This window comes from Podarcis gaigeae, assembly GCF_964106915.1.
Source record: "Podarcis gaigeae genome assembly, chromosome: 11".
Lineage (NCBI taxonomy): Eukaryota > Metazoa > Chordata > Lepidosauria > Squamata > Lacertidae > Podarcis > Podarcis gaigeae.
Window position 1 is genome coordinate 50,401,602 of NC_139687.1, and position 18,451 is coordinate 50,420,052.

An 18,451-nucleotide genomic window follows, 5' to 3' on the forward strand; every position below is an offset into this window, starting at 1 on the left:
GCAAAATGCCAGAGTAATCGAAAGAATGAACATGAGTTCCTTCAGAGATCCTGTTTTGGATCATTTGCTATGGAACTTCCTTTTCCTGCAAATTACTTAGTTTTCAGTGCATGTAACTTAAGGGTTCAGAAATAAAGGCAAAGGGCTTAAACACAGTACAGTCGTACTTTGGAAGGTGAACGGAATCCGTTCCGGAGGTTCGTTTGACTTCCAGAATGTTTGGAAACCAAAGTGCAGTTTCTGATTGGCTGCAGGAAGCTCCTGCAACCAGTCGGAAGCCACGGAAGCCCCATCAGACGTTCAGCTTCCAAAATAGTTTGCAAACCAGGACACTCACTTCTGGGTTTGCGGCGTTCAGGAGCCGAGAACTAAGCTGTTTGAAAACCAAAGTATGACTGTATATAACTTTTTTTAAAAAATGGATGCTGTGCTGCTGCTGTTCTTGCACCGTGACGTCAATGACTACTGGCTCAGTAAAACACTGATTCCTACCTACCGTATTTTTCGCCCTATAGGACGCACTTTTTCCCCTCCAAAAATGAAGGGGAAATCTGGGTGCGTCCTATGGGGCGAACGCAGGCTTTCGCTGAAGCTTGGAGAGCGTGGGGGGTCGGTGCGCACCGACCCCTCTCGCTCTCCAGGCTTCAGGAACACATCCGCAACCTAAGCAGCCCTGCGGGAGTTCCCGCAGGGCTGTCTAGGCTACAGATAGCAGCCTGCTTCCCGGAGCACCGGGCGCCCTGAAAGCAGAGCACCCAGCGCTTCGGGAACAGATCCGCAGCCTAGGCTGCCCTGCGGGAGGTCCCGCAGGGCTCCCTACGCTGCGGATAGCAGCCTGCCGCCCGGCGCAAGAAGCGCCCTGAAGCAGAGCGCCCCGCATGCTGGACAGACATCGGCCAGCCCCACAATCTCGGGGGACAGCAAGGAGGCGCAGCGCCGCCACCCCGCTGTTCCTCGACCTGGTTCGGTTTCCTCGACCTGGTTTTTTTGGGGGGAAATAAAGGGAAATTTTTTCCCCTTTATTTCCCCCCCAAAAAAACAAGGTGCGTCCTATGGGACTGAGCGTCCTATGGGACGAAAAATACGGTATTTTGTTAGCTTGCTGGAATGACAGTCTGGACACCAGTGCCTTCCTTCAGGCTGCAACAAAAAACGTATAATCTTTCAAATGTCTCCTTAAACAGCTCTATCCATATGCTGGGAAGTCCTGAGTGAACTGCATGTTCGCTGAGGCATGTACACAGCCACTTGAGGATGGACGATTGCCATTTATGTTTGGAAGTACAGTAGGCAGCACCAACAAGCTTTAGGTATACCTTCAGGAAATGCTGTTGCTGTCTAGTCACTGTAGCGTCATGAAGTCACTGTAGCTCCCTACCTATTCACCTGATGTGCTAATACCTGGAGACCAGAATTCGAAACTTGTTTAATCCATCGCTAGGCCCTTCCATGTTATCTATATGCATACACAAGTGTAATTGCAGAGGAGAGGAAAATGACTAGCTTTTTGTTTGCTCCTTCCCTCCCAACCTATCAGTCAGGCTAGGGTGGGGAGAACTGGCTTAGAGCAGTGTTTCCCAACCTTGTGCCTCCAGCTGTTTTTGAACTACAACTCCCATCATCCCTGACTAGCAAGACCAGTGGCAAGGGATGATGGGAATTGTAGTCCAAAAACAGCTGGAGGCACAAGGTTGGGAAACACTGGCTTAGAGAAAGGTACATCTTTCTTCCTTCATCTGCAGTTATTTCAGAGGCAACGGTAGGCTGAGCCTGAATAGTCCCCCCCCCCCTTCCAATGCCCAAAATGATTGTTGGGAAAGAGAGTAAAGGGGTGTGTAAAAGGTCACACTTCCTTTGAGCTTGTAACAAGTCTGCAACCTGTTCAAATCTGAGTCTTCAGCGTACCTGGGCTCAGCTGACCTAGGCCAGCAAACCAGTTTCCAGACCAGGAAGAAGCAAGTGGCAGTCTGCTTGCTTTCCCTGTGCCAGTGAAACTCCTTGCCTCAGTGGGTTGAAGGCTACCCCCTATGTACTGCCATGTGCTACTGAGGGTGGGATGACGATGCAGCATGGACTTAGTTGGCTGAGCTTTTGGGTACTGAGGAGGGACATAGGAGTTCACCTTGTCACCTGTACAAGGGTTAGGGTTCCTGGACGACCTTACATCAAACATTTTGTTGAAGTTAGCAAAGTTGCATGGTTCAGGAGCAAGACTATACAATGTAATCAAAGAGGTAAGGGACGCGGGTGGCGCTGTGGTGTGAACCACAGAGCCTTGGGCTTGCTGATCGGAAGGTCGGCGGTTCAAATCCCTGCAACGGGGTGAGCTCCCGTTGCTCAGTCCCAGCTCCTGCCAACCTATCAGTTCGAAAGCACATCAAAGTGCAAGTAGATAAATAGGTACCACTCTGGCGGGAAGGTAAACGGCGTTTCCATGTGTTGCTCTGGTTTTGCCAGAATTAGCTTAGTCATGCTGGCCACATGACCCAGAAAAACTGTCTGCGGACAAACGTCGGCTTCCTCGGCCAGTAAAGCAAGATAAGCGCCGCAAACCCAGAGTCGTTCACGACTGGACTTAACTGTCAGGGGTCCTTTACCTTTACAAAGAGGTAAAACATGGGGTTTTCCCCCCAGACCTGATTGTTGCGTTGAGCAAAGCCATTGACTTGAGTGAGTGGCAGAAAAGAATTAGATGCCTTAAACTCTTATTAGCTCTGCACTGTGCTTGACATGAAAGTGTCTTAAAAAGTGCTTATTTCAGGAGCATAATTAATTGCAGAGTGTGTATTCTGGGGCGCTATTAAATACAAAAACGAGGAAACCCATGGATAGAAAAGAAATTTCCCTATGAAGATTTGGAAGAACATGATATCATCTTGTCTGCTGCGAATATTTGGTCTGTTTTATATTAAGTGGACGATGAAACTCTTGGTGGCTACTGAAAAAGGTTTGCTTTCAAGCAGCAACCTTCTCTGTCTGGACGATTGGCAGACAAAAGTTACATGAGTTCAAGTTTTTAGAAGGATTCTTCTTTTGAATCTGATGGGAACCACTGAATCAAAAGGGACTGCTGAAAGTGGAGACGCAAAGACACTGTTGTGGTCCTTAGAAATGGTTCTGGGAAAGTGGGATTGTTGCCATGCTGGAGTTTGCAAAACTCTTGCATTTTCAAAGGAAGCACTCTATTCCTAATCATACCTCCTAAAATGATTGATAATATGAATTACTTAGGTTCTGCTTGGTTAGAATCCACAAAACCCTCTGCTCCATATCCTTTCAACAAATCTATGAGATTGGCAATCATTTGATGCAGAAGGGCATCTCATTCACAAGTAAGCATCTGCAGATACTCTCTTGCCTGTAACTTATGTTATGTCCCATGTGCTGCTTTATTATTATTTACCACCACCATCATTTATTTAACTTGTTAGCCGCCTGCTTACCCAAAGGTCTCCAAGCGACCTAAAACACATTTCGTTGCTTTAGCCTTTGAACCACCACCAACAAAAAAGCAGTCATGGAGTTTGAAAGCTAGTTAGGGAGAGAGGTTGTATCCTTGAAACCGGCATGTTGCTTTAGTTCTTTGACTGTTGATTTAAGTGGCACAATACACAATTCCTTTGAGTTTGTTGTTATTGCCTTTATTAGCAATATAGGCTTGTTGTGTTTTGAGATGAAGGAGAAAAATAGTGCTGAGTCGGAATGAGATCACCCAAGTTGCATTTAGGACTTCAGAAACTAAATCGACGCCAGAAGGCTTTCTTTCTTTCTTTCTTTCTTTCTTTCTTTCTTTCTAAAAACCTGTTTGGAGTGTGTTGCTCAGCTTACCCGGCGGTCTACAATTTTTTTAAAAAAAAAATAAAAGCAATTGTACATGTCTCATGAGCAGTGTACCTCTTTCATATAAAATGGGGATCTGGTGTGTGGGTAGTTAGCATAACTGATTTGTCACGATTCTCTCTCATTATTTTTTTTTGCAAAGGAACTGCTCAGGGTCATAATAATCTTTTCTTTATGAATATCCGGTATCCAGCACAAAGAGTTTGTTGAACAGTTGGCTAGGGGAGCGGCTAAAAGGCTTTGGTTTGTGTGTGTGTTTTATTACCCTGTTAGGCATTAACAGGGCCACTCCCTAGCCTACACTGTAACAGCAAAAACAGTCTTCCTAGTATATGCAGGTGTGGAAGCATATTTATGTAGCCTTACTAGAGTTCAAATGGAAAATCATGATTTAAAGTCCTTGTGGCATGGATGATTGAGGACCGGAATTGGGCTGTTATGACTACTGTCTCTATGCAGATAGTGATTCTTGCCCAGGGATGTGGAGCTCCATTCTCCTACTCAAGTTCCTTTTATTTTTATTTTTAAAATAATATTTATTAACAGTTTAAAGACAACAAAAGAAAGAAAAAGAATTAAACAAAACAATACGATACAATACAAAAACAAAAACACTACATAACACTAACACTAACACCAAAACATTGAATTAACAAAACAAAACAAACACAATTTAAAACGCATCCAATAATTTCAGTATCTTATCTTTCATTCACTTGTTTCAACGACCTCCTCACACCTCCCTTTTTGTATTCCACTTCAATTAACTGTTTCAGCAATTCCTTTCCATCTTCCTCTGTTTTCTGTCCTGTAATTTATCTTAACATATTCTAACCTTATTTTTCCCTTTAATACATTAACAATCTATTTGTACTTAGTTCCTTATAACATTTCTGCTAAAGCCATATAACTTCATTACAACATTTTTCTAACATTCATTGATTTTACAGTATTTCTGTAAATAATCTTTAATTTTTTTCCAGTCTTCTTCCACCGACTCTTCTCCCTGGTCTCGGATTCCACCAGTCATTTCCGCCAGTTCCACTCAAGTTCCTTTTAAACCAAATCTTAATTGTCGGGGCTCTGAATTTTAGAACACACTTTTTTATTTCTTCAGTCTGTTTTGGCGGCTTCTGTCAATGTAATGGGAAATGAAGCAATGACAACGGCCCTTCCCTCTAGCAAATGGTAACCGCTTGTAGAATTGTAAGCTTACCTCCTTTATACATCCCAGAAAGGCAGCTTTTATATTTGATAAAATTCAAATTTAAATGTAATGATCTAATCCAACTAATTTGTTCATTAAGCACCCTAAAGTATAGTTACAGATAGGTAGCCGTGTTGGTCTGCCATAGTCAAAACAAAAAAAATTCCTTCCAGTAGCACCTTAAAGACCAACTAAGTTAGTTCTTGGTATGAGCTTTCGTGTGCATGCACACTTCTTCAGATACACACTGAAGATACACGCGTGTATCTGAAGAAGTGTGCATGCACACGAAAGCTCATACCAAGAACTAACTTAGTTGGTCTTTAAGGTGCTACTGGAAGGATTTTTTGTTTTGTTTTGCCTAAAGCATAGTGACATTCATATGAAACTTCAACACTATTTAAGTTTGTTCCACTTTCAAATGAGTTTCCCTTGAGCTTTGGATTCCCATTGCATATGCTTTTTACCTATGAAATTTTTAGTACTTTTTAACAAGCCTTATTGCAAGGATGGGCAACCTGTGGCTTTCCAGATGTTGTTGGGCTCCAACCTCCCTGCCTGCCCTGCCCCAGCCCTAGCCCTAGCCTGCAGGGTCCAATGATCAGGGATGGTGGAAGCTGTCATCCAGCAATTTTTCAGTTGAGCATAGGTTCCTCAACCCATCTTCTGGACCCCCCAGGAAACTCAACAAGCTGTGCTGCACCTGGAACTGGGTGTGGAGAGGGGAACTGAATGGGACACAACTGTGGGCAGTCTGAGGATGTACCATCCACCTTGGGCCAGTCTGTAAAATGCAAGTCTGGAGTGAAAGACTAGGGTGACTATTTCCAGGAACTCTTATTGTGAGACTTTTGTGGGTGAGCTGACAGTTTGTTTGGGCCCTAGGAGAGAACCCAGAGGCTGAGAGGAAGAGGGTGTGCCAGAAGGAAAATGAATTGATGTTGATTTTCATATGTTTTGTAACTTCTTTGCAATGTTGTTGTTTCAGTTTTCTGCGTACTGCTTATATTAACAGTATACAAATTAAATCATCAGTCAATCAGTTTGTGGGGTTGGGTGTAATGCTTGGCAGAGGGTAAAGCTGTGTGTCTTCTTTAAATTACAACTTTCTGCTGCAAAACCATTGTTCAGTTCCCCTGAGAGAGAAGGATTGTAGTCATACTTCACAATACAACCTATTCTGTTCTGTTAGGCTTCGTTAAGAAGAAACAAAACAGTCTATTAGAGGTGCCCTTCTTTGTGCTGTTGTGTTTTATTGGAAAATTGCCTTTATTGTCATCTCTGAAGCACATATGTGAGCTTCCTCCCTTTTATTATTCATTTCCACACACAAATCCACAGAAATTTTATTTAATAACATATTCTTCAAAGGCCTGCTTTTTAGTATTCAGTTGCTGTACTGATAAGAGATGGCTGCATAATTGCACACCTCATTCTAAGGAGTTTTCTGGGGACTGAGTGTGAGCTACGTTTGGCAGAAGGCAGGTGGCAATGCCAGGGTTGTGCCTTCGGCAAATGATCCTTTATCATAGAGATGAAAATGTGTACTCAGAGGTCATCCAGCTGAGCCCCCTTGCAGTGCAGGATCTGTAATGCCGACTGCAGCTCCAGCATCTCTGACGGATAGCTGTCCAGCCTCTGTACACATGCAGGATAGAAGCATGTGGTAATTTTATTAGATCCTGCCACTTGTTGAAAGAAAGGTTTGTGAAACATGCGAGTTTTAATACATTGATTAACTATCGTATTTTTCGCTCTATAAGACGCACCCGACCATAAGACGCATCTAGTTTTTAGAGGAGGAAAACAAGAAACAAGAAAGCAACGCAAAGCCTCTTGAGCGAAGAGGGAGGAGCACTCCTGCTGCACTCAAGAAGCTTTGCGTGGCTATCCCTGAAGCCAGGAGAGCAAGAGGGATCGCTGCGCACCGATCCCTCTCGCTCTTCTGGCTTCTGGGATAGCTGCGCAGCCTGCATTCACTCCATAAGACGCACACACATTTCCCCTTACTTTTTAGGAGGGGGAAGTGCGTCTTATAGAGCGAAAAATACGGTAAATTTGCATCTCCAAGTGAATGAGAGAATAAGGTATATTTGCAGGATGCAGATATCAAGAAGAAATCTAGGTTTGTCTTTGCTTGTGTATAGTGTTGGGGAAACAAATGCTGTATGTATAACTCGGCCTGTATAAGGTTGGAGCTGCAGATAAATTTGACAATTACACTTTTTTTGTTTTTGAAAGCACATCTTTCTGTTGCCTACATTTGTTTTTTGGATTTTAGCTGCATTTTATCTGTACACTACTTTGAGAATTTTTCTGATGTGTTTAAATTTGCCATGATGACGAGGATGGTGGCTAAAAAGGGATGAGTGCAGAAATCCCAGTGTAGGGTAGGTGAAGAATGAGAGCAATGAATCAGAAAGTCCTTGGATCAAATTTTAACATCTGGTGTGAGTTCACTAGGCACACTGCTCTCTCTCTCTCTCTCTCTCTCTCTCTCTCTCTCTCTCTCTCTGCCTCAGTCCTCCTCATCTTTAATACGGGAGATAATAAGAGAACAGCTTTGTTTACAACAACTATATAGTGCATGTGGAGCATTTTTAATCCTTGAAATCATTATCAAGTTTGGGCAACTGTTGACACTGTGGCAAATGTGCACATTGAGGCTTATTTCCCTCCTTTCTCTGATAGTTCAAATGGAAGTCCTGTTGCAGGGATAAAGAATCTGTGGCCCTCCAGATGTTTCTGGGGTTCAGTTCCCATCATCCCTGACTATGAGCCATCGTGGCTGGGAGCTGATGTGAGTTGGAGTCCAATGTCCTCTGTAGGGGCACAGGATCTTCACCATCCATGATCTAATGCCTGGAATGCATGTGTGTTGCTCATGTATATGGAGACAGCTAAAACCCTCTGGCTCTTTGAGAGGAATTCGATGGGTGAATTGACGTCCCTTTGGATGTAAAGTATATGCCCTCCCCTCAGTAGTCCACCTTGAACTTGATTGTCTGCTAGCACCATTGAGACTGGAATATACGAAGTTTTTAGCTGTACCTACTCACTTAGAAAATGATCCTTTAACGTTTCTCCACCACCACCATTACATTTTACTGCCTGCAAACTCCTAGGTGTATTTGCACAAGACTACAGGACTCTCAGCCGAACTTCCTTTGGCAGTTTAATCTGTTACCAGGGACTATGTCTTAGGTGAGAGACTTCAACCACTTCAGGAGACAGGCAACTGAAAACAGACGCATGACTGAGATTCAGAAAAAAATTAATACCTTTTATTATTATTTTTAAGTGGTGCTAAGAGAACTTGGTTCCAGCTTGCAAAGTCTCTCAGGGGGGTGGGTGGGGCTGTATCCTATGGCTATCCTGCTAGGCTGAACTCGGGTTTGCTTTCATTTCCGGCTTTAGGAACGGCTAGGAGAATGAATTCGGAAAGAGATTCGGAAACTACCTTTGACGAGGACTCCCAACCCAACGACGAAGAGGTGCCATATAGCGATGATGAGACAGAGGATGAATTGGACGTTCCACCTCCTGTCGAGCCAGAGCAAAACCGCATCAACAGAGAGGTGGAAGTGACTCGAGATACGCTTAGAAAAGGTGAGTCGGACGTGAATGATTCAGGAAGGGGAATGTAAGATGAGCCACGCTGGATCACGTCAAGGGCCCATTCAGTTCTGTGTGGAGTGGTCAACCAGATGTCAATGGGAAGCAGGGCCTGAGTGGGACGGGACTCTCCCCACTTGTGGCACACCCCACTAACTAGTATAGCTAGCAGACAGAACATAGCTAGCGGCCACTGATAGCCTTATTCTCCATGAATTTGTCTAATCCTCTTTTAAAGCCATCCAAGTTGGTGTCCATCACTGGGGCCGGCCCACACGCAAGGCAAGGTGACCCACAGGAGCAGAAGCTCCAGGGAAGTCTTTGTCTGCTGCTGTTGCTTCCACTGCGGCAGTGATAGCCGGGCCCTCTCCTTGGTAGTGGAATCTGCCACCCCCTTGGCTGCCTCCCCAGTGGCCTCTTGGAGAATAGGAGATGCGGCTGGTCTACTCCCACCCCCTAGGAAGGAAATGGTGAGGGCTGCCCTCTGGGGTCTCCTGGGCTGTGCACCCACCCAACAAGATTCAGAGCGGGTCCATTTTCCTCACTGCAATGGCCTTTGATTTCCACTTGACCATTGAGTAAGGCTGTTTTGAGTTTCCCAACTTGTTTCTGATGGAGATCTTCCCTCACTCCTTCTTCTCTGCTGTGGTGGTGGGTTCCATTTTGTGGTTTGCCTCAGGTGGCAAAATGTATTGGGCCAGCCCTGGCCATCACTGCACCGTATGAAGTACTTTCTTTTGACTGTCCTAAATCTTCCAACAGCCAGCTTCGTCGGAAGCAATTACTCTGAGCGTTATGTTTTTACTGTTCAGTTTCCAAAACACCACAGGGTCATTCCTAGATTGATCCAGCAGGGAAACTATCAATGTGGTTTGGAAGTGGCATAAGCCTGTTTAAAATGAAATTTATTTGGCCATATCCTCTAAACAACTGGCTGAAAACGCACAAGCCACATTTTATGCATGGGTTTTTTAATTTTTATATTATTTGTACATACAAAGTATACTATAAATATACAAGAATGCATAGTAATATAATCAAGATAAGATATGGATGCAGAGAAAACTAATAGCCTAACTTATAAATATAAAACGAGGAGTATAAATCTATGCATGAAAGTATGAAATAGGTATGTGGATAAATAGGTTGCAATATATAACTTCCTATATATTTTACACTAGCATCTAAACAATCCTTGTCCCAACTATTTTCAACTCTGTTTTTCACAAGCTTGAATTTTCAAGTTGATGCAATACTGTAAAAATTATCACTTCCCCCTTCTGTTAACCCTCATAAACCACCACATTTTAAAGCATACTTTCTCTACTTTTATTAACTTAGTTTTTCTGGCACTCCAGAAACCCCCCTCTAAAATATGTAATGTACTTCCAAAAATACACAACTCGTTTCTGCTTAGATGGACTAGCCTACTTCTCAACAAGAAAACTCAGCAAAGATAACAGCTGCAGTTCTGAAATTTGTTCTAGTAAATGCTGAGAATCCCCAGAACTACAAGTATTCGCTGCCAGTTTTTGTCTGTGGGGTGGTGGTGATGGAAATTCCTATAATCATAATTTCAGGACTTTGCAATGTAGATTTTGAAAGGGTAGGTACTATCAGGCGATAGGTGCAATTTGACACAAACAGTTCATTCACAGAAGCTTGGCACTTATGCATAAACCAATAGCCAGGGTGGATTTGATTTAAATCACTAGTCAGTAAGACTTGATTTAAATCATTATTTTTTTTACAGGAAGACTCATTCTTATTGGTATAATATTAATATTTACAAATGAGAAGAAGGGCCTGGAACCAGCAAACTCTTATTAGTTGACTGGCAAGCACTTCAAGGTCTTCCAAGGACATACAGATCCCAGTTACTATTTCCACTTTCCACACACACACCTATTTGGATTTGCTTCTATGTTCAGGTGCCTATTCTGTACAGTTAAGTGTTAGCGCAGTTGTTGCAACCCAGTGGGATTGGGAAGAGGTTGCCAGCCCCGAAGTGCCTTCAGCACTTGCCTCAAGTCTGAGTTGCACAGACATGCAACTGACTCGCACAATTATTACACAAAGATCCCAAGAATTGTGGAGTATTCCGCTCACAAGGTTGCGCTTTCATTTTTACTGCTTCTTACTTAGCTACTTGTGCAGATCTCTTCCACTCCAGACAATTTATTCATTGAACCTCTTGGAACTTAGTATTTAAGAGGGGCTGATTCTGTGTATATAAATTTGCAGTGGAACAATGGGATTAAGGTCGTCCCATCGTCCCGTCCCCCCCGCTCAACTCTGTGTATGTTTATTTTACAACATTTTTCCTGTGAAGAAAAGGCACATTATCTCTGCAGACACAAATTCACACTTTTGAAAACTGCAAAAAGAAGCATCTGTGATAATATCTTCTTGTTAGAAAAACTGCCCCAAATAATCTTACGGAAACCTCTGGAAGAGCATGACATTGTGAATGGATTAATGGAATTCATTTACCCAAATATTAAAACATTGCATATAAAGCCTCATGCAACATAATTGAAAACAAATCCTTATTTCCTGAAGGACTATAATGTAAGTTAAATAGAAAACTATCTTTAGAAAGATTTTTCCTCCAAAAGCATTATATATATTCACAAAGTTCAAGAGGTCAAGACACAAAGACTTTAGCAACTAATCCACACCTAATGACCCACCTAAGTGGTACTCAGGATATCACTCAAGAAATCACTCAAGGTATCTCTCAAGTAATTAAGGAACAAAAGAAGAAAAGGCACACTAGCCTGGGAACTTCCTCTCTGCCCAGAACATTGGAGGCTAGACACCACACCCCCTCTACAGTATTTATAGGAACTCAAACATTGAGATCCCGCTCTGTTCCAGTAACAAGAAGCCGAAAGCACCAGCCTGAAGATGACGAGTGAGACCTCGTCGAAACGTCGCCTAGACACCCCAACTTTTACACGGGAAGACACCCGAGGACACCAAAACCTGCATTCCTGTACCCGTGAAAATCTACGAAAGCATATATATATATATATATATATCCAACTTAAATGTTTAAAAAATCCAATTTAAATTTTAAAAATCCATTTTAAAAATCCATTTTTTATTTTTATAAATCATTTATTATTATCCACCCTGCCAATGGCTCTACATCAGACTTCCTCAAACTTGGCCCTCTAGATGTTTTTGGCCTACAACTTCCATGATCCCTAGCTAGCAAGACCAGTGGTTGGGGATGATGGGAATTGTAGTCTCAAAAACATCTGGAGGGCCGAGGTTGAGGAAGCCTGCTCTACATGCTGATGTGAAAAGTAGGTCTGAGATGAAGAAAAACAGTTGTGGCAGTAAATTAACTTTTCTCTCCACTAGATCCACCAGTACATGAGTCATAAGGATAACCTTTAAGTGAGATTTCCAGTCTGTTCTTTGCTAACTTTCTAAAAGACAAATGGTTGACATCACCACAAATTGCATCATATTTACCTGGGATGTTCTCTCCAAGGTCATTCCGGTAGTAAAGCTTATTTCTCTCTCCCACGGCTAACTTGTTTTCCCACTTTTGCCTTAGCGGAAGCAAAAGTAAGCAGCTTGTAGGTAGTTTTGAAATTAAGCAAATCAAGGGAAGTTGTTTGGTTCCCTTGTTATGTTAATTCTTTGAACAAGGAGTAAATGTTTAAAAGCAGAACACTTGTTCCATGGCTCATCTGTGTTGCATTTGTAGTTTCTTTTTGATCTTGGGTATGCTTAGACTGCTAACCAGGACGCGGGATGGGGGTCCTAACCATTCAAGCCTTCATATGCCGGTGGGAGTTAATAAATTTCCTGCTTCCAGTCACTTGATTATTAAGTTCATGATGGTCACACTTTATGGTTTTCATTTTCTTGTTTTTCAGAATGCGGCTGGCAAGTTAAAGCAAATGATCGTGCCTTCTATGAACAGCCCCAATTTATGAAAACGACTTATCTGTGCCTTAAGAAAAGTAAATATGCAGTAAGTGGATTTAAAATCATGGTGTTGAAGGGGACTTTCACCTAGTCCAGGGATCAACTAGTCGTGGTTCGTTGGTTTTCATTGTTTAGTCGTTTAGTCGTGTCCGACTCTTCGTGACCCCATGGACCAGAGAACGCCAGGCACCTCTGTCCTCCACTGCCTCCCGCAGTTTGCTCAAACTCATGCTGGTAACCTCGAAAACACTATCCAACCATCTCGTCCTCTGCCGTCCCCTTCTCCTTGTGCCCTCCATCTTTCCCAACATCAGGGTCTTCTCCAGGGAGTCTTCTCTTCTCATGAGGTGGCCAAAGTACTGGAGCCTCAGCTTCACAATCTGTCCTTCCAGTGAGCACTCAGGGTTGATTTCCTTCAGTATGGAGAGGTTTGATCTTCTTGCAGTCCATGGGACTCTCAAGAGTCTCCTCCAGCACCATAATTCAAAAGCATCAATTCTTCGGCGATCAGCCTTCTTTATGGTCCAGCTCTCACTTCCATACATCACTACTGGGAAAACCATAGCTTTAACTATACGAACCTTTGTTGGCAAGGTGATGTCTCTACTTCTCAAGATGCTGTCTAGGCCTGTCATTGCCCTTCTCCCAAGAAGCAGGCGTCTTTTAATTTCGTGGCTGCTGTCACCATCTGCAGTGATCATTGAGCCCAAGAAAGTAAAATCTCTCACTACCTCCATTTCTTCCCCTTCTATTTGCCAGGAGGTGATGGGACCAGTGGCCATGATCTTCGTTTTTTTGATGTTGAGCTTCAGGCCATATTTTGCGCTCTCCTCTTTCACCCTCATTAAAAGGTTCTTTAATTCCTCCTCACTTTCTGCCATCAAGGTTGTGTCATCTGCATATCTGAGGTTGTTGATATTTCTTCCGGCAATCTTAATTCCGGCTAGGGATTCATCCAGCCCAGCCTTTCGCATGATGAATTCTGCATATAAGTTAAATAAGCAGGGAGACAAAATACAGCCTTGTCGTACTCCTTTCCCAATTTTGAACCAATCAGTTGTTCCATATCCAGTTCTAACTGTAGCTTCTTGTCCCACATAGAGATTTCTCAGGAGACAGATGAGGTGATCTGGCACTCCCATTTCTTTAAGAACTTGCCATAGTTTGCCGTGGTCGACACAGTCAAAAGCTTTTGCATAGTCAATGAAGCAGAAGTAGATGTCTTTCTGGAACTCTCTAGCTTTCTCCATAATCCAGCGCATGTTTGCAATTTGGTCTCTGGTTCCTCTGCCTCTTCTAAATCCAGCTTGCACTTCTGGGAGTTCTCGGTCCACATACTGCTTGAGCCTTCCTTGTAGAATTTTAAGCATAACCTTGCTAGCGTGTGAAATGAGTGCAATTGTGCGGTAGTTGGAGCATTCTTTGGCACTGCCCTTCTTTGGGATTGGGATGTAGACTGATCTTCTCCAATCCTCTGGCCACTGCTGAGTTTTCCAAACTTGCTGGCATATTGAGTGTAGCACCTTAACAGCATCATCTTTTAAAATTTTAAATAGTTCAGCTGGAATGCCATCACTTCCACTGGCCTTGTTATTTGCAGTGCTTTCTAAGGCCCATTTGACTTCACTTTCCAGGATGTCTGGCTCAAGGTCAGCAACCACACTACCTGGGGTATACGAGACATCCATTTCTTTCTGGTATAATTCCTCTGTGTATTCTTGCCACCTCTTCTTGATGTCTTCTGCTTCTGTTAGGTCCTTTCCACTTTTGTCCTTTATTGTGGAAATCTTTGTACGAAATGTTCCTTTCATATCTCCAATTTTCTTGAACAGATCTCTGGTTCTTCCCATTCTATTGCTTTCCTCTATTTCTTTGCATTGCTCGTTTAAGAAGGTCTTCTTGTCTCTCCTTGCTATTCTTTGGAAATCTGCATTCAATTTCCTGTATCTTTCACCATCTCCCTCGCATTTTGCTTGCCTTCTCTCCCCCGCTATTTGTAAGGCCTCATTGGACAGCCACTTTGCTTTCTTGCATTTCCTTTTCATTGGGATGGTTTTCGTTGCTGCCTCCTGTATAATGTTACGAGCCTCCATCCATAGTTCTTCAGGCATTCTGTCCACCAAATCTAAATCCTTAAACCTGTTCCTCACTTCCACTGTGTATTCATAAGGGATTTGTCTTAGATTGTATCTTACCGGCCCAGTGGTTTTTCCTACTTTCTTCAGTTTAAGCTTGAATTTTGCTATAAGAAGCTGATGATCTGAGCCACAGTCAGCTCCAGGTCTTGTTTTTGCTGACTGTATAGAGCTTCTCCATCTTTGGCTGCAGAGAATATAATCAATCTGATTTCGATGCTGCCCATCTGGTGATGTCCATGTGTAGAGTCGTCTCTTGTGTTGCTGGAAAAGCGTGTTTGTGATGACCAGCTTGTTCTCTTGACAGAACTCTATTAGCCTTTGCCCTGCTTCGTTTTGATCTCCAAGGCCAAACTTGCCAGTTGTTCCTTTTATCTCTTGACTCCCTACTTTAGCATTCCAATCCCCTACTGGAGTACAATTCCCATCATCCCTGAGCATTGGCCCTAGATAGAACTGATGGGAGTTGGAGTTTAATAGTATCTAGAGAACCACACGTTTCTTATCCTTCATCCATTCCAGTTCAACACCTGACCTGGAGGAAAAAGTTCCTGCAGGTTGTTTTTTTTTTAAAAATGCCTCGTTTTAGCATGAAATGGGTTACACCAGGGGTCAGCAAACTTTTTCAGCAGGGGGCTGGTCCACTGTCCCTCAGACCTTGTGGGGGACCGGACTATATTTTGAAAATAAAAATAAAAATGAACCAATTCCTATGTCCCACAAATAACCCAGAGATGCATTTTAAATAAAAGGACACATTCTACTTATGTAAAAACACGCTGACCATCCGCGGGTCAGATTTAGAAGGTGATTGGGCTGAATCCGGTCCCCGGGCCTTAGTTTGCCTACCCACGGTTTACACCTTTTCACAGAACATGAACACCCCCATATCCGCTGGAAAACTATAATGCACTTGCCTAACTGAAGAATGATTTCACTAAATGATAACGTTTCGCATTAAATGCTACCTTGTTAGTATATTTAATGCCTTTTCTGTAATTTGCTTCTTTGTCTTCTTCCACAGGGGAATGCAATCAAAACCTACAAGTATAATCCCATTACCTTCTTGCCGCTGAATTTATTTGAGCAGTTTAAAAGGGTCGCCAACTTCTATTTCTTGGTTCTACTTATTTTACAGGTAAAACATGACTGTATCATTCACTGTGGAGACTGGGTCCCCCACCCCTTTGTGCCCCATTTAAAGCAGGTGTGCGATGAAGTACAACTCTTCATAGGTGGTAGATCTCGGAGTCTCAAATTTCAGCGGCACCCTGCATGCTGTCAAAATTCAGCACCCCTCCACCTATCGCTTTTCATTCTGAATCGTAATTACGGTGCCCCCAGCAGCGCCCCCAAGACTCCATACCCAGTGTGACTGAACTGGTTGTTCTTCCCTAAATCTGCCTTTCCTCCTGCAGCTGAGCCTATTAAAACTGAAGGGTTGGGAAAGTCAGGTACCATTATCAGTAGGAAATGGTCAAAGAGGATATCTGAGTTGATTGAATGGTTTCTTTAAATGTAAAGGTTCATCATTGTTCCACCCAATGTGTATGTCTTTAAGGGCCCAGAGCAAGCTAAGGAGACCCAGCTTTACAGCTGTGAAACATAGCAGGTGCTGCTGAGTTGCATTGATTAAGTTGTGTCAGCAATTGGGTGTAGTATATAAGGAGCAGCACCTAGCTCTCCCATTACCCTCGGGGTTGGGTCGGGTCTGGTTTGTTGTTGATGTAGTTAGTGTATAAGGAGTTTTTGTTTTTGTAATTAAAACCTTGTTTAAGTTATTTTTGAGTCCCTTTTTAATGCATGGCCTCCCCAGCAAGCTCTCTGCAGCGCTACCATACTGCAAAAAGCCAACAGATTGGTTTTTAAATTTATTATTTTAGTGCATGAACGATGGAGCATGTAGGTGTTAGGGCTCAGAGAATCACTCCACCTGACTTGAGAGAACAATGGCTCTCCAGCTTAGACCTTTCAAAGTCCTCCTCCCTGCGTAACTACAATTCCATTCATTCCTGGAGGATCAGCTGTGATGCTGCAACTGGTTTTGAGCTTAACGTGTAGATGCAAGCTTGTCTCTGTTAACAGCATGCTCTGCTCTCCCATCACACCTGCCTGTTTACTTGCTGGTGCAGCTCTTCTGACCATTGCTGCTTTTCAAAATGTACCTTAGTGGAGGTTTGGGGGGGGGGACAGGACTCCCCATGGTGCCAGGCACGGAGAGTTAACAGCTCAAAGATATTTACTGTGTGAAAATTTGTATATGCAAAGCCATGTGGTCTACTGCTGAGATATGGCATTTAAAAGGTAAAGGTACCCCTGCCCATACGGGCCAGTCGTGTCCGACTCTAGGGTTGTGCGCCCATCTCACTTAAGAGGCCGGGGGCCAGCGCTGTCCGGAGACACTTCCGGGTCACGTGGCCAGCGTGACGAAGCTGCTCTGGTGAACCGGCACCAGCGCAGCACACGGAAACGCCGTTTACCTTCCCACTATTTATCTACTTGCACTTAGGGGTGCTTTTAAACTGCTAGGTGGGCAGGAGCTGGGACCGAAAGACGGGAGCTCACCCCGCCGCAGGGATTCGAACCGCCGACCATGCGATCGGCAAGTCCTAGGCACTGAAGTTTTACCCACAGCGCCACCCGCGTCCCCTGATAGGCATTTACAGATGTGTAAAACACCTTGTATGTAAATGCAGGGTATTAGTTTTTTTAAAAAAATATCTAAATAAAAATAAATAAATAAATAAATAAATAAATAAATATTCCTCTTTTTTCCCCTTGCAGTGCATTCCTCAGATAACCACCCTCTCATGGTATACAACTCTGATACCTTTACTCTTGGTTCTCGGCATCACTGCGATAAAAGACCTAGTGGATGATATTGTAAGCATTGTTTTATTTATTTATGTATTCTTCCTCTTTTTACATTTCAGGGTGTTTCTCTCTCTCTCCCCCCCGGCATTATATTGGGGTAGTTAAAATAATTGTCACAAGAAACCTTCCTGGACCAAAGAACAAAAAGGGTGAATGACAAATTATAATTGTAACAACAGGTCAGTTTGGTGACCTGCAAGAAATAAATAGAAGAGAGAATTGTTTTATGCCACCCCAAAGAATGAATCCACGAAACGTTTGTTCCTAGCAAGATTATTCACTGCAATTGGGACCTCCCATTCTTTTCCTTCTGACCTATCAAGGAATGTACAAAGGTTAATTTTGTTCATTCAAAATAGAACGAATTACTATTACTGTTTCCTAAGTTTAGTAGCCACTTTACACAGACAGCTAAAAAAATAAAATCTTACAAATAATAGTAACATGCGCATTAATTGAAAGCAAAGCAGGAGGAGATCAAACCATACAAACAACCCATACCCTGTCCACCACAGATAGCAAAGCAAAAACAAACACCACACACCTGGGAGAAGATAAACTTCTTTGGCTAAAGATGTCAGTGTTGGTGCCAGGCGAGGCTCCCTGGGGGAGAGAATTCTGTAGACGAGGGGGGAGGACACGAGCCCATTCCCTTGATGCCATCCCCTGAATAGTTTCTAGGGGGTGGGGGAAAATAAGAGAAGGCCTCCGGTGCTGGGACATGGGAATGCTCACTTAGAAGATGATGTTCTGTAAGGTATTGGGGTTTTAAACACACACTCCTTCATTCCAACTCCATTCATTCTGCTGGGCTTAAGGAGCTGGGCTGAAG

General features: G+C 43.2%; 1 protein-coding gene across 3 annotated transcripts in view; it reads left to right on the plus strand.

Moving 5' to 3' along the window:
• The window catches only part of ATP8B1 (ATPase phospholipid transporting 8B1), a 74,460-nt gene that overhangs the window by 23,884 nt on the left and 32,125 nt on the right, over positions 1 to 18,451 (plus strand). For all 3 annotated transcript variants that reach the window (XR_014556168.1, XR_014556169.1, XM_083702617.1), the window contains exons 2-5: positions 8,465 to 8,656; positions 12,559 to 12,656; positions 15,770 to 15,883; positions 17,530 to 17,628. Coding sequence is in view for 1 of the 3 variants with exons in the window: in XM_083702617.1 (XP_083558743.1) it covers positions 8,479 to 8,656; positions 12,559 to 12,656; positions 15,770 to 15,883; positions 17,530 to 17,628 (489 nt within the window). In the remaining 2 variants the exon portion in view is untranslated. The remainder of the gene's footprint in view (positions 1 to 8,464; positions 8,657 to 12,558; positions 12,657 to 15,769; positions 15,884 to 17,529; positions 17,629 to 18,451) is intronic.